This window comes from Microsporum canis, genomic scaffold (assembly GCF_000151145.1).
Source record: "Microsporum canis CBS 113480 supercont1.1 genomic scaffold, whole genome shotgun sequence".
Taxonomy (NCBI): domain Eukaryota; kingdom Fungi; phylum Ascomycota; class Eurotiomycetes; order Onygenales; family Arthrodermataceae; genus Microsporum; species Microsporum canis.
In genome coordinates this window covers 1638408-1653687 of record NW_003299169.1, presented here as the reverse complement: position 1 = coordinate 1653687, position 15280 = coordinate 1638408, and the positions used below count along the sequence as shown (strand labels likewise).

At 47.6% G+C, this 15280-nt stretch overlaps 4 protein-coding genes across 4 annotated transcripts; all 4 read right to left on the bottom strand.

Moving 5' to 3' along the window:
- Nucleotides 1-283: 283 nt before the first annotated feature.
- Nucleotides 284-3247, bottom strand: MCYG_00605 (uncharacterized protein; the record flags this gene model as incomplete). The annotated part of the gene is made up of 1 exon (XM_002850455.1): nt 284-3247. The coding sequence occupies one exon, from the start codon at nt 3245-3247 to the stop codon at nt 284-286; it is 2964 nt and encodes a 987-aa protein (XP_002850501.1).
- A 2253-nt stretch (nt 3248-5500) lies between these two features.
- Nucleotides 5501-7174, bottom strand: MCYG_00604 (conserved hypothetical protein; the record flags this gene model as incomplete). The annotated part of the gene is made up of 2 exons (XM_002850454.1): nt 5501-6513; nt 6583-7174. The coding sequence occupies 2 exons, from the start codon at nt 7172-7174 to the stop codon at nt 5501-5503; spliced, it is 1605 nt and encodes a 534-aa protein (XP_002850500.1).
- A 1750-nt stretch (nt 7175-8924) lies between these two features.
- MCYG_00603 (uncharacterized protein) lies at nt 8925-9494 on the bottom strand (the record flags this gene model as incomplete). The annotated part of the gene is made up of 3 exons (XM_002850453.1): nt 8925-9015; nt 9076-9339; nt 9478-9494. The coding sequence occupies 3 exons, from the start codon at nt 9492-9494 to the stop codon at nt 8925-8927; spliced, it is 372 nt and encodes a 123-aa protein (XP_002850499.1).
- A 652-nt stretch (nt 9495-10146) lies between these two features.
- MCYG_00602 (helicase SEN1) lies at nt 10147-14985 on the bottom strand (the record flags this gene model as incomplete). The annotated part of the gene is made up of 4 exons (XM_002850452.1): nt 10147-10272; nt 10399-10476; nt 10534-12907; nt 12977-14985. The coding sequence occupies 4 exons, from the start codon at nt 14983-14985 to the stop codon at nt 10147-10149; spliced, it is 4587 nt and encodes a 1528-aa protein (XP_002850498.1).
- Nucleotides 14986-15280: the final 295 nt, after the last annotated feature.

The following is a 15280-nucleotide window of genomic DNA, read 5'->3' as shown; positions in this document are numbered from 1 at the left end:
ATATACTAGATTTATATCTTAAACTGTTCGACAAGCAAGATAGCTAGCTACCAAAAATAATATTGTAGACAAGGTTCATTCAATCATTCAATCATATAGGTAATATCAAGCGGATTCTTGGAAGGCCCCGACAAGGAAAAAGAAAACGGCGTTGTTGCCAGTTTAATTGTAGATAATGACGGTGAAGTTGGAGTTCTAAACTCCGATACTGTATGATGTGCAGTATAGCGGCAGTGAATAATAAATATGGTGGGTAAAGTAGGAAATATAAAGAGTGTAAAAGTTATCTCAAGGCTATGGCCTCTCTAACGCGGTTGTGTGGCTCAATAAGCCGCCGATGAGCCCTCTCTTTGGCAGTGCTGGGAGATGTAGACGGGCGTGCTAAAAATCCGCCTTGCACTGATAGCCTAGAGGCTGTAGTAGATGAGCAGGAAATTTCAGTATCTCCAGGATTAGAGAAGGCACCTGAGCATCTGATCTCTCTGCTAGTGGCGGAAGCCGAAGCAGTAGTTATGCCACAACTGTCATCATATGAACTGCGGTATAGATTGAGCATGTCAATAATGTCATCACGGAAGGTGTTGGCAGTCGATGTGCGGGGGCTGCCCTTGTAGTCCCGTTGAGCATCACATTTAGCACCGACTTCAAGTGCGGAGAGTAAGGCAGATTGAAGCATCTTATTCTGGCGTTCGAGGTAGAAAACCCGGTCTTGCAGAAACTTTTGTTGGTGTGATTGGCTAGATAGAGAAGAGTCCGAGGTTGGGAAGTATTTGAAAGCTGTGGGAGTGTATGGAGATAGAAGCGAATCAGGGTCGTTGGGACGAGTTGTAGTTGCGCTTGGAGGTGTGAGCGGTAGTGGCTCATCGCGAGAAAAGTTACGGGTTTTGGTATTGTCGATTGTAAGGGTTGGATTTTGTCTGTTTCTGCGATGATTTGATCGTGTAGACCGCCTTGATTTACCGCTATGGGCTCTGGTTCCCATCCCCTCGTCGTCTGACGAGGGTAATGATGGCGAAACAGGGCGAGATACGCTCTCTAAATGTCGTAGTCCGGCAACACTTCGTGGGCTCATCAATGAAGGTCTTTGAGGTGCGGGCGTGGGAAATGACTGCGAATTTCGGGGGCTGCTTGGTAAAGATCCACCGGCTAACAAAGAAAATGCATTGTGTTTATGCCTAAACGACCGTTCTTGCATAGCTCGGTCAGTGAAGACCGAGCCATCTGGCATAATCGTCTTTGGAGGTAATCCACCCATGGAAGGTTTAGCAGTAGAATCAAAATTAGACCCTTCCGCCGTATCCTTCGACAGAGCAGGTTGGAATGCTGGTGTAGTAAAACTCGTGGGAGAAGTCACCGACTCCTCGCTGTTTCTTGAGCTGTCATCTGTTGTAGGCTGGTAACTGATGATTGCTGGCGAACTGGCCTGCCGTCCCCTAACATCAGTGTTTCCCGGCGCAGTTAGACTTTTATTAGATATTTTAAGTGCAGCTCGAGCAGCGGCAACATCTTTCATCCGTAGGGCGTGGATACTTTCTAATCTGCTGGAATTTCTGACAGGAACTGGAGGGAAATGGGACGGGAGTATGGGTGACGTATCCAGGCTTCCTTTTTTCTCAATACATATTTCTGGAACATTATTCGTTGAGAATTTGGAGGACCCTTCAGAGCTGGATTGACCGCATGTTGCACCGTTACAGACCGTAGGTGCTGGTGTAGATGACGCAAGCTCTGAGTTTCCAGGGCAAAACCGGTCACTCTCCTCGACCTTTAGAGAAGGGGTTTGGCAGGTGAGAGGGGAGGTGAGGGTGCTGCTGCTCGCAGATCCAGACAGTGCAGCGATTGAGAAGATGTTCGACGACGGGGTTAGTGACGGCTCCGAGGAAACGGAATACTTTCTGGAGCTATCGATTGGAGCAGGGATCAATGCTCGGGATTTCGATTGGGACCAGGCCGCTGCTGAATCTAGGTTTTCGCTGTTGTCAACTGGGTCCATCACTGCAGGCTTGTCCAAACTCTCAAGGCTACCTGGGTAGTTGAAAGCATGATCCTCCGATATAGGGCGGGATAATCGGCAGCAAAGGCTGCTGAAATCAGTCCGTCCCGCCCTTCGCTCCTTTCGGCTTGACGTTCTTTCCGGGAGACATTGAACGTCAATGAAGGTCGACTCACAGGTAGTCGAGATTGAGTGTCGTTTACCGAAGCCAGAGCTTGTGGTAGTGGACCTTGTGACCCGGATAGAATCTCGCTTGTAAATTTGAATCTGCTGTCTTGTCTGCTGGCTGGGGTTCTCGGGAGTGTCAGGGAGTGGCTTATCCTGAGGCCAATAAATGGAGCCCTTGGCACAATTATGTGGCACTGCAGGTTTGGCTGGAGGCTGAGGTTTGTAGTCAGCATTTTTCTTCAACGCGTTAGGGTATACCGGCATGGGCTGTATCGGTATTCCAGAGTCGGTATCTATCCCGGATAGTATCTCGCGGCCAACTGAAGTATCTGTCCATTCCATCTTTTCGTTGGCATACATATCTCCGGTGAGAGTTGCTGAAGACAGGTCATACAACTGCCCCATAGTAGCCAGTGATGGGAAGGGCTCTGGAGCCGGAAGATCGTTTGAAGGGCCTTCTCTGGAGGATGGCAAGACCGAAATGCCCGGGTATGCGCATTCGCCGTCCACCTCTGTCTTGGGAGTTGCAATAGGCCGGTCAATGTTGCTGTCATGTGAGGCCCGAGGGCTTCTGGTGCGAGGAGAGTACTGCAGACTCTCCATGCTTGTGGCAGGGTTCAAACGGTCATTTTTCTGTTTGTCCATACGAGCAGGAGCACGGCTCCACAGATCGGGGGCAAACAGCTTAACGGGTGATTTTTTCCTTCGAACATGGGAGTCATCTTGTCCCCCATAGTCATTTTGGCGCTGCTTCAGTTGTCGTAGCTGCCCCTTTGGATCAAGGCTGTCAAGATCAAAGTCGTATGGGTCCGATATGGGAAGCTCGCGGCCTTTGAAGAATTTGATGAGCTCGGTAACATGTTCTGATCTTTGAGGTCGACGTGCTGATCCAGCAGACCTGGGGCTATACTGAAGAGCATTCTTGTTTTTCTTGGTGGCTTTCTTGCTTGTAAGAGTTCGACTGGAGACCGGTCTAGGGCGGTTATTCCCCCCAATCGATTCAGCTACAGACAGCCTCGGTGTCTCCCAGGCAGAGAAACAGAAGCTCTCTTCTGAGGACCTTGAGGGCGTGCTTGAGCGCAACATTCTCGCTAGGTATGCACCTTTTGTTTGTCTCTCTGGACCACACAATGATATAGCAGGCACTTTGTCACAAAATGGGCGCAGCCCGAGCACCGAAAGCCGATATCAAAAATAAATCACCTCGGTTATATGCCAGTCATCGTACGGGGCTCGAGCTCAATGTGGTTCAAAGTGAAGACATTCCCAAGCAGCACGCTGTCGATGAGCTATGGGCAAGGGATATTTCGTGTAATGTGCAGTACTGGGAATGCCACTTCGAGAGAGATGGCTGCGGATGGTCGTTTAATAGCAAGTTCATTAAACTAGAACGACCAGAAGAGATATCACAGGGGGAGAGAACATCCCACAGAGTGAGAGAGCAACGGGATGGAAAGAAAAAGAGCAGCACAGCATCAGAACAGGTGAGCAACTGCGGGAAGCTGCATTTTGGGCGTCGAAGAGACAGGAGATCAGGTCGAAAGCTTCATGTTGTATCTTTATACGAATGTGAACCTCCCACTTGGGAAGAGAAGCCAAAAAGCAAAGAGAAGAAAAAACAAAGAGCCAGGCAAAAGAAGAAAAAAAGCAAGAAAAAAAAAAAAGGAACCTTCAAGTGTGGACTTGAAGGAATTGAAGACAAGAGAGAAAGTGAGCACACAGTCGAGGAAGAGGGAGAAGGGAAAAAAAAAAAAAGGAAATATGAGCCAGACTATGGGATGCAGTATAATCCAAGGCTATTTCAACTGATTCACAGAGCTAACTCGATGAACCCTGTAAAAGCTGAAGGGTTCGACAAATCAAGGCGAGAAAAAAAAGTGACGGAGAGGAAAAAAAGCAAGCCTGCGATTTCGACTGTTAGTTACATGGCACAAGCAGTGAATTGGATCTATCAACGCCTTCCAGCGAGTGAATCCATCCCACTGGAGTAACCCTTGGACGCACAATCACCGTGGGTTTAAGAAGAGCCCACTCCTGTACATAACGGAGTACGGGAAAAGGTCCAGAGGACAGGGGAAGAAAAGGATTAACATAGTTACTCCTACTCAACAGCAACCCGAAGGCCGTTTAATTCAGGAGGCCCAGCTGATACCGGCCACTTGGGGGGGTGACGAGCATCATTGCCTTGCAACCGAGGATCATATCACAAAGAAACCAAGCGACGGTCTTGTTTTTCTTCTTTTGGCTCTGATATATATATATATATCTTTCTAAATAGTGATAGCTATTCTTGTTCTGGTGTTTCTTTCTCCTCTGCTTGTCGTTCTGGAGACGAAGGTTGGCCGAGTTGGGAGTTTTTCGATGGTGTAAAGTAAAAGTTGCCGCTTTGGGCGTCGCAGGGCTGAGTCAGCCACTGCTCTTCTTTTTTTTTACTCTCATTTTGGATTTGAAGTTGCGACTTATCACATCTCGCTTCTGGTTGAACACGATCGTGTAAGGAAGAGAGGAGAAGAAAGAGATCGAGAGATAGGGACGGATGCTAAGCACTCACAGAGACAGACCTTGATTGGCCTTTTGGGTGGCCCTCAGATCGAAGAAAAGAAGAAGAAGAACGCTCAGATCTGCGTATATAGAACTTCGAAGCTCTGCGTTACCCAATGGGATGGATACCATGGCAGGTTAAAGGCTGTATCTTACCCCCTTTTTTTTTTGCTTCTTCGTTTCCCTCTACCTTTGCGTGTTGTTGACACGCAGCGCAGTGTGGTACATTCCGACACGATCCAAAGTGTACGAACCAATATTTAGATACCCGTGCAACGCCTCAAAACGGTGCATCCAGGGGTGAAAAGCCCGGTGGGAAATATAGGAAGAAGCAAATAAAAAAGAAAAAAGGAAAAGGAAAAAAGCAAAAGCCGAGAGGGAAGAGGCGAGCAGGAGGTCACAGTGTTGCGCCTCCTTCCTAGAAACAAAGCTATCTTTAGCACTGGGAGCCAGACGATAGACGATGGTTAGCTGGTACGCGTGTCATCGAGCCATAAGCGTCCACTCTCTGGTCATGGGAGACACATGATCTTTAACCAGAGATAGACAGAGACGGAAACAGACACAGAGAGAGAGACGGAGGCTGGACGCGAAAGTTCTAGATTATGGATTATCGCCTGGTTTGCTGTGAGTAGAAGAGCAAAGTTCAAGGCACATAGCCAAAACATCCTGCAGCGTGACCAAGCTTTGTGAAGATTAATTTAAAATTATTATTGTTGTTATTTATTATTTACTACCTTCTATGATTAATTGACTGAGTACTTCGTATGTATTATTAGGTAAATTCGAGTATGACCATCATGGAACAGGTATTTTCTCCCAGTTCTTTGCTCCATTCTTGTTTGCCTTCTCTACGTCCTCGTCCATGACAAACATCCGTCTCTGCCCACAATAGCCTCCGGGAGCTGCCCTTCGCTGGATCGTCTGGAACGAACCTCCCGGCTGACCGTCTGCGTTACTCTGCCACACACTATCCTTCACTCTCTGTCCGGCAACATGAGTTCGTCGTGGGTTATGCTCTGGATAGGCCAGCTTGCTGACAATATACTGCATATTTGCAAAGATACGTTCATATCTCCTAAAGAACGCAAGCCACTTCCAAGTATTCTGCGAGTAGGCCACTCGAATGAACGGGTTCAAGAAGACCCCAGTCCGGTTCGCAACGTCTGGCTCCCCAAACTGATCTTCCAAATCTGCAAAGATTAAACAGCACTCGGAGGATTCCCAGAATGGCTCGGGCTCGTGCCTAAACTGGCTGACAAGGCGGCTTGTCGAGTCGGCCGTTGAGAAATCCTGAAACATCTCTGCCTGGAAAACGACCATCCCTCCCCAGCAGCTCCGGACCTGAACTGCGTCAGACCCTTCCAGCACCTGGTTTCTGCTCCTTGCCTGTCCAACAGGTGCAAACCAGGGAAAGAACATCAGGCCAGTGCTGTAGCCTTCAGCATCTCTAACCACAAAGGTGTCGTAGAACATGACCTTGGACACAAAGTCGACGGCACATGCTGCTCGGTATTGAGCGTGCCCACTCTCGTCTACGTTGGTTGAAAATAGTAGCTGAGCTGCGTCGATGGCGGAGAAGTAGATGTCGTTCAGAAACAAGACACGATCAAATCTCACTTTAACGTGATTAAACCCGCTCTCAGCATGGCCTCCAGATAGCATATATGATGAATTAAGCGGTTCCAGCATTTGGTTGCGGATCTGAGCCAGGTAGGCTATACGCTTTACCCGCTCGTCCCCAGAAGGGAGGATGGTCTTGGGGAAGCCATCAAGGGATACATGGTCTCCTGTGACGACTGATGAATTACCTGTAATCATTTTACTCCTTTTTTTAGCCTTAATATACTCTTTTAAATCACAGACAAAGGTGTACGGACATGGTAGTTGTGCGGCCAGCTCTCTCAGGGCATCTCCTGTCCCATTCCCGCTATCGTTCTCATAGATACTGACAAAAACATTATCTTCACCGAGGATATCGACTAATTCGATGAGTGAGCTCCCCCAGGGGCCTCGAATCATCCCCTCCTGCACGATATTACTGGCTATGAAAATTTTCTCGTTCCCTGGGTTCCCTCGGCCAGGCTGCGTGCTGCTGAGGATCTTCTCACGCAAATCAGCGTAGTGCTTTGGCGGAGTCTGATACGAAGGCAAGAAGACCGACTCGGCCGCAGATACAACAATGAACAACCAGACCAGAAACCCAACAAGCCGTAACAAGCGGTGGGTTCTCGATAGTCTGGCACCTCCTCGTCTTGCCGGAGAACAGCAGCCTATCGAAGAGAGCAAGTGATGGCCTGTCTTCTCAGCTCGCCTCAGAAGCGAGTTCAGGCCGTTGGGTGACCAGCTGTGGATGGCTTGCAGGAACCGGCTGCCGCCTCGACTGTGACTGGGCTGTTCACGCCATGAAAGAAGTCCAACGTCTTCGGCGTCGTAACGGTATTCTGCTGATGATGGCCGAGAAGGCTCCATAGAACCGATCTTTCTCAGGCAAAACGTATTATATCAAACCACCACCCGGGAAAAGAAACAAAAAAGAAGGCTCAGAAACTCATTAATATTAATAACGATATAGCAGATATCCACTGCCTGCAGACTCAGTGAACAAAAACATGTAAAGGTCCAAACAGAACCTGGGCTGGTGGCTTGGGAGTGTTTCTGCATGCACCGAAAAACTGACTCCTCCAGGCTGACGTCAATGCCGGAAGACGCTATGATTTGTCCTCGTTGATCTCAATCCTCCAAGGGCGCAGCCAATAATGGAGCACTTGAGCTTCTTAGCTGCATATTACTTATGTACTTCTAGGCAGATCGTCCGGGAGGAAGACTTAACGGCATCCAGCTCGTATTTGTTGTCCTTGGTATGGAGGACACGGAGTCTCTTTCATGGCATGTTGCTAGGCTGTTTTAACCAACATCTGCTTCGTATCTTTGGATGTTAGCAACTGTTACCTGTCTCATAGTGGGTATTAATTAGTATGTGCTCTCTTCCTCGAATGAGGTCGTTACTACGTGGTTGGTTATATATTTTGACTACTCCATAAAAAAGATGAAAAGGATGAAAACAGGGATCATCTGAAACGCTTCTCAGGGCTGTGGAAAGATATATCCAAAGTACAGTAGACAGACATTGTAGTGATTCAGGCTTCAGTGTCCAGAAGGAAGAGGTGAACCTGAATTTGACCAGGGACTGCATCGTTGGACCTGCATACATGCACGATTCATGTACGGAGCATATGTATACAACATGAGAATTAGAGCATGAAACGCACATCGACAGGATAGAAAATCGTGTCCTTGCATATCAATTACACATTCCCAAGCTTCCATCGTATGCTCTGATGATAAGGGGTGAGAGTAATCGCTGGCCGGCCGTCCATCATCGCCGGAACCAACCTGGATCCCTCTATAAAATGAGCGTTATTACGATCTACGGAGTACAGGATGGTCAGGATGGTCAGTTATGTAGTTAACTGGGGGCAGTGTGACATCCCTACTACATACTGCTGCTTCAACTACTGCACAGTCAAGCTATAACAGTCTGTCTTAAGCTATCCCAAGCTGTCCTACGGAGGAGAATGCTAACATTGTACATAGCCGCAAAGTCCGCATTTCCGCGTCTACAATGACGACAGCTGCTGATTCTACCTGGTCTATAGAGCTCTTCAGTTAAGCATCCAGGTTCCAGGCCGTGCTGGAACGTCGAGTGGTTGGGGTAGCACGGTGAATCGCATTCTGTCCGACTATGACGCCCGTTTCTGTCGCACCAGGCCTGAGATGGACCAACCCAAGGGGCCACAGGCACAGAGGAGGCTGGGAAGGGGTTATTCCCGATCAACGGGCTTTCGAAATTTGCTCTACGGGTTGCCGATATTCTCACGGCTTCCGCAACCAGGCATTCATCCATACATCCATCCAGTGAGAGAGACAAGAGAGACAGAACCTGGCACCTTCAACTTTGCACAAAAGCGCGCGTGCCTCTGAATATTATGATAGATTCGAGATGAAGCTATCTAGGCGCGTATACCGGTGAGCGCGTACCAAACAGACCGTACGTGAACCAGTGTAACTACCTCCCGTTATGACGGATATTCAGAAATCCCTCTATAGAACAGGATAGGCGATACTACCACCCTCTCGGATATGATCAAAGCTTCCCTGAAAAGACTGCAAATATTACATACACCTTATCTTGGGTCAAGGATGCGACACAAGGCCTTTATTAAGCCTTTTTCACTCGTCTGTGCTTCGCATTAAGAGCTCCTAGGGTTGCGTCTGGCTGGCCGAGCGCAGAGACCAGGAACAGTTTAGATCTAGATATCTGGATGGCTGGTTAGTTAGGGGAAAGGGTGTACACGGACTGACTGACTGACGGTACACCGTCTCCTGCGGCCAACTGACTGCAGCATCTCGTGCAGGTGAGAAATTTCACCCTCCCACCATTCACACCATCTTGTATACCCTGCGCCAATCGTCCACAGCTTATCCCTGCGGCAGAGAACTCCAAGGAATTCGTGCAAGAAAGTTCAAGGAAAGCTCCATGTAGCTGGGGCTGCATAGCCTGGATAAGGAGATGAGCGAATCGCCGTATCTCCTCGGGTATGGTCTGGCTAAAGGGGGGTTTGTATAATTGGAAGCTTGATTGTCAATATCACACTTATCATGCTCAAGTCATATGAACGCGGCTCATCTATTGCCTACCGCCCTCCTTCTACGCGCTTGATAGGAATCCAGTTATTATATTTTGGAAAGGCACAGGCCAGCCAGCCATCTACCGTCCGGGATCACTCATTCTAGGCCCGAACGCCTACGGTGTCTTTCTTGCGTATTCTGTGGGACATGGCTAGCGGCCTATCACTATGGGAACTCATGAGAACTCCTGTGACTTCCCTATTTGGATAGTAGATTCCGGGGGAAGACAATAGATAGCCGAAGGCAGGGTAGGAAAAAGAAGAGTAAAAAAAGGGGCTGGGAAACAGACGGAGTACGGATGTATACACAGAGCCTTCAGGCGGTGCTCAAGGAACAGGCATCGAGTCAAACGTCAAGAGACCAATCGGACAGCGATTGATTGGCGGAATGATATAGAATTTCAATTTCGCCATGGACATGATGGTGGAGGCAAAACTCCGTTCTTGAGAGCGGCGGAAAGCTATGCTCAATATGCAAGGCCTCTCGTAGGGCGAGTAACATGAAGAAAACCTTCACTGTACCAGTCAAGGTGCCTGACCTGAAGGCACAGAGAGCTGCGTCACTGTGTGAAAGTGCGCACCGGCAATAATATCACAATATAAGGTGGCAGATGCAAGGATAGTGAAAAGAAAGAGCTCTAGGAATACAATGCAAGAATTGAGTGAAAAAAAAAAAAAGATACAGGCGAGATAGCTATCTCGACGCTTCATCGTTAAGTATGGCATTCACACTACTTCGTGATGTATGTCTATTTACCTGCGTTTTGGACGAATAAACACGTCCGCAGGTTTTTTTTTGCGCATTGGAGGCGGAGGAGGTCGTCTATCGCCTCTTGGCCGTATTGGAGGGCCTGAAGAGTGTCCGCTGGGATCTCCGGGCTGTAATGGGCATGTTAGTCTATATATTTTTCCCCGTTGCACACACACACACACACACATAATGCTTCTGCGGGTAGCTCTCGAGGAAGTAGTGTATAGTTGCATACTGGATATTGGACTACTTACCTTATTAGTCATTTGGGTCGCCGGTTCGGTAGATATTGGGCGATTCTCGTGGCTGTCTCTCGACGGTATTACAAGGTCCTAAGGAAGTCATATCAGTAACTTATCGGAGACTTGCAGGCAGTTTACTTAGCATACACTTGGGGGCGGCGCAACACTGTGAGGATCTGCTTTTCGTCCTCTCGGAACTTTTGACGAATTGATGGCCGGTATCTGTGCTGCTGCAGAGGAACTGCCGTCTTGCTTTTTTCCCCTAGGCTCTTTCAGAGGAGTTGAAGATGCGGTGTTCTGGTCAAGTCGCATTATCTTAGGGTCGCTCGAAGCTTGGGAAACGCTTAAATCGGATCGTTTCCTTTTCCCAGGGCCATTACGCTGCGAGTCTGTGTTGCTCTCCGCTGCGGGTTTCTTTCCAGGAACCTGTATAAGGGGGATTTTTGGATCATGAGCAGCAAGGGCCTTCTGCTTTTGCCTTTCTACCCTTGCTTGCTGCATGCTCTTGTGATGCGCTTCCTCCCTCATGATCTTATTCTTCTCCCATTTGCGTAGAACCGTCTCAGACGTGCAGTCTTTCGCGATATGGCCTGTTTCTCCGCATTCTATGCAGCGTAATGCTTTGCAATCCCGTATGGAATGGGTTTCGTCACCGCACCTTCTGCAAGTCCCTTGAGAAGCTATCTTAGCCTCAATGTTATCGCAGTTGTGTGTCATATGCTGATGGTTTCCACAATATCCACACATGGCCAATTCATTTAACCCACTCTTCCCACCTGAAGGGCCGTTTGGAAGGCAAGGAATAGGGGTGCTAGCCGCACTTCTTGATAATGGGTCACTTGGTAACGATTCTGCAGACTGGGGGTTTGATGTTCTGGACGCTGGCCGGGAGATGCTGCCGCCTGCCAAAGATGAGCCTGGTCGTGACGAAGGGTCCGAGACAACGCCGGATTCTACTGGCGCATCCACCATCTCAACATTATTTAGCTCCATATCCAAACTTATCTGGGGTTTTTGTAGGATCCGTATGATATCTCCTTCTGTATAGAGATCACGCCCTTGTGCATCGTGAATCAGGGCCCTCCAAAATTCGCCTTGTACGAGGGATTGAGAGTTCCCGAGCACCCAAAGCGACGATTTAGCTCGCGTTAAACCAACGTTCATTCGACGAATATCAGACAAGAAACCTATTCCGCGGCTGGATGCTCGGACACATGAGAAGATAATAATTTCACATTCTCTTCCCTGGAACGCGTCTGTGGTGTTAAACTCGACAGCTGTAAATATTGAACCGCCGTACTTTGCTGCAAATCGAGCTTTGAGCTCTCTTAATTGGCCTTTATACGGCGTAATTATCCCAATTTTTCCCGTGAAGTCGTAATTTTTATAATCAGCTAAAAGTCGGTCGTAGAGGCGCATTGCGACCGTAAGTTCTGCAATGTTTACTAAAGAGTGACCTTTAGCAGCATTAGAGTGCATTCCTTGAACATCAAAAAATCTGTAGGGACCAAGTAGTTCACTTCCGTGCCATGGCTTTTTCCGCAGCGGGCCCATTCCAGGGCCATCTTGCAACTTTCCGTCATAAAATGCCTGGCTGGGGAACTTGCTAATTTCCGGATGCATTCGATACTGTGTGTCTAGTAGATGAACATCATTTGGATGATTTGCTTGCATCCGGACGAACAAACTTTGCTCGTACTGGAACCGAGATGCCTCCTTTGATAACACTGTTGGCGGTAGCTGTTTGGGATCCCCGACTAGAACACACTTTGAGCATCCGTATTTAAGAGGAATAAGAGCACTCAGCTCAATGGACTGGGCGGCTTCGTCTATGATGACGGTCTCAAATTCAATGCTTAAACTTTGGAACATTTCGTGACCACTACCGCTAAGGGTCGAGCAGATGACATGGGCTCCGTCAATTATTTCTTGTTGTATTCGCCTTCGTGTCAACTCCGCATTCCGGGCTGCGGAATGATTCTTGTCTCTAGCATTGTCAATTGCCTGGCTTAGCTGAGCCTTCTTTCGTTTCAACAGATCAAATTCCCGTTCGAGCTCAGTTGAGACCGGTTCCCCCCTCGCTCGACATTGGTCAATCCTTTGTCGTATTTCTGTGAATTTGGTAGAAGTCTCCTTGTGTTCAGTAAAATAGCTCTGTAAATCACGCTCCTCCCCGTTTTTCTTTTGGCCTGTCTGGTTCAATTTAGCATTGACTAGTTCGTCTAATGTAACATCTAGTACATTAGTATTGATAGCATCGCTTCGACCAAGTCGGATGACAGAGATAGGCTGGATTTTCCCGCTAATTGTCTTTATTCCTTCTTTAAACCTCATCACCAGTTCATCGACAGCAGCATTACTAGGTGCGCAGACTAAGAGTTTTTTTGATGGGGTTGACTTGCTCATCTGCGCTGGATCGCTGGTTGGTTTCGGTTGAGATATTCTTCGCTCTGCCAGTATAGGTGTTAACAAAGCTCCAACAATCGCGACAATGGTCTTTGTCTTTCCTGAACCAGGGGGCCTGAGAGTGCGGAAGTTAGCGTTTTAATAGATGATAAAATGGGAAGCTACTGATATCTCTTGAGCTTACCCCTGGATTAATGTGAATGCATCGTTATCCACGGCCGATTTTACAGCCTTTGACTGTGCGGGATTAAGATCATATGTGCCTAGAATAGTTTTCAGGCTTTCCGGGCCGTAGTTGAGTATTGGAGACGGCTTCGCTTTAATAATTTCTTCGCTCAAGTCATAATATTGAAGAGCCATCAACGCCCCGTATTCTCGTTCCAGGGGTGTGAGGGATGTAATCTTCACACCGAATAATCCACCACCGGGTCCAATTCCGCTAGCCATTGAGCCATTGGGGTTGATGCGATAAGAGATTTCCATTGCCCCTTTCTTTTTCTTAATACTAGATATTCTAGCTAGACAATGAGGAGCGTTTGACTCAGTTGCAGGCTTGTTTGAGCGAGACAATAGAACCAAATCAGCCTCTCCCAGACCTAAGTCTTTGACTTGTAAAGGATCCATGATCGTGCTGACTTCTACAAACGAGTCAACCGAAAGACGATTTGCAACTTTAATTTCAAATTCTTTAAACGTTGCGTCCTCTCTAGCGGTTTGGAACCCTTGCCAGGCTTCGAGAATCAATAACGGCTCAAAGGTTTTTTGGTATTCTAGTGCATTTGCGAAACTGTTAGAAACCAAAGTGTAGTCTGTTTGGCCACAATTTGGAGGTAGAACGCTTTCTGTAAAGAAATCCCAACTCAGGAGAGTCTTGTGAAGTGACGATAGGTCAGGAGCAAGACGAGCTCGCATATCCTTTGCAGACCGCACAATCTTTGTTTTCTTGACCGGTACTCGTTGTAGGAGTTTCTTTCGGCTTTCTTCATATGCCTTCACAGCATCTGGTTTCGAAGATACTTTCTTTCCAAGGACCTCTTCCTCTCCGTTATCGTCACTATCAGAATCAGAGTCTGAATCTGAAGAAACCATCATACTGTCGGCGGGTCTATGTTCTATCACACCAATATTAAGGCCATTCAAGCCAGATCCTTGCGAAGCTGTCTGTTCACCTACACCACGCAGAGGCAAATTTTTCTTCACCTTGGCAAGTTCTATCATGTCACGTTTCTTTTTAGCCTCCTTTTCCCTCTCTCGCTTCTCACGGAAGGAAAGTACATTGTGAGTTGGTTTGGCTAATGGTGCCACTGGTGTTAGTTTAGAAGGTAGGGCATGTTGGGTTGTCGGCTTCTTCTGGGAAGCTATTCGAGCCTTATTAAGTTCAACAGAAGAAGAGAGCTCTATCAAAACGTCATCTGGGATATCAGGGTCGCTGTCATGTTCCCCCTCCTTGATCGTCTTCGATTCTGATTTGACAAGAGTTGAAGGATCCACAGATTTGGCGAAAGAAGTGATTGTGCTCTGTCTCTTTTTGGGAGCAGGAACAGGAGCAGGTGTGACTAGAGGTTTCTTATAATATGCCTCCAATGATCTTACAAGCTCTGCCTTCTCACTATCCGTTAGGATGGTTTTGATTTTTGCGGTTAGAGCGATATCCTTGATGACAGCCAAAGCTTCCTCCTGAACTGTTGCATTGAGATCCCCGAGTCTACGAAGGACCTTAGAAACAATCCCAACCAAAGTAGTCGCAAGATACTCGTCTTTCAGACGTAGCCATTTTACCATGGCATTCATTGTGGTGGTTGGGTATCGGAGAAGAGTGCTTTTGGCAGAGTCAGCTTGGGTAGGATCAGCTTCTCCAACCGCAGTAGCAAAGATTGGGAGTTGGTCAAAGAGAAGCTCGGCAAATTGGATGCTATCCCGGCAGAATTCCAACATTGTTGACCTATCAACGCCCATCCTATGCCATTTTTCCGTTTGCGTGAAGATAGTAGAGAGTGCCAGCCATTGATACTCCCAAAGCCTCTGCAAGAAATATACTTCTTTCGAATCATTGAGTTTCCGAGTTCTCAATATTCCGGTCTGGGAATCGCATAATACCTCGATAATATCTGTACCCGTTTTAATCATTCTAGGAGCCGACGCAAATGTTTTCATGTTGGAAATACGACGGAAAGACCAGCTGAATCCAAACATCGTGGAGGCACAGAACGACTGCAAAAGATGAGAAATTGCCTCCTTGCGTCCCATCTGCCCACTTACGGATTTTATCAGGTCTACGGCCGCTTGGTATGTGTTTAAGTCTGCAGAAAATAATGCCGAAGTCAGAGACCCGTTGGTCTCTTGTGCCTTGAACAGCTCATCAAGATGTTCTGGTCTAAAATCAGACAATCTCTCAAGGATCTGGCACGCAAGATGAGTGAGATGTCCATATATGACATTAAAGTGTGTTTTTTCCTTCGTATTTTCTCCCCTCGTTTGGAATTCTCCA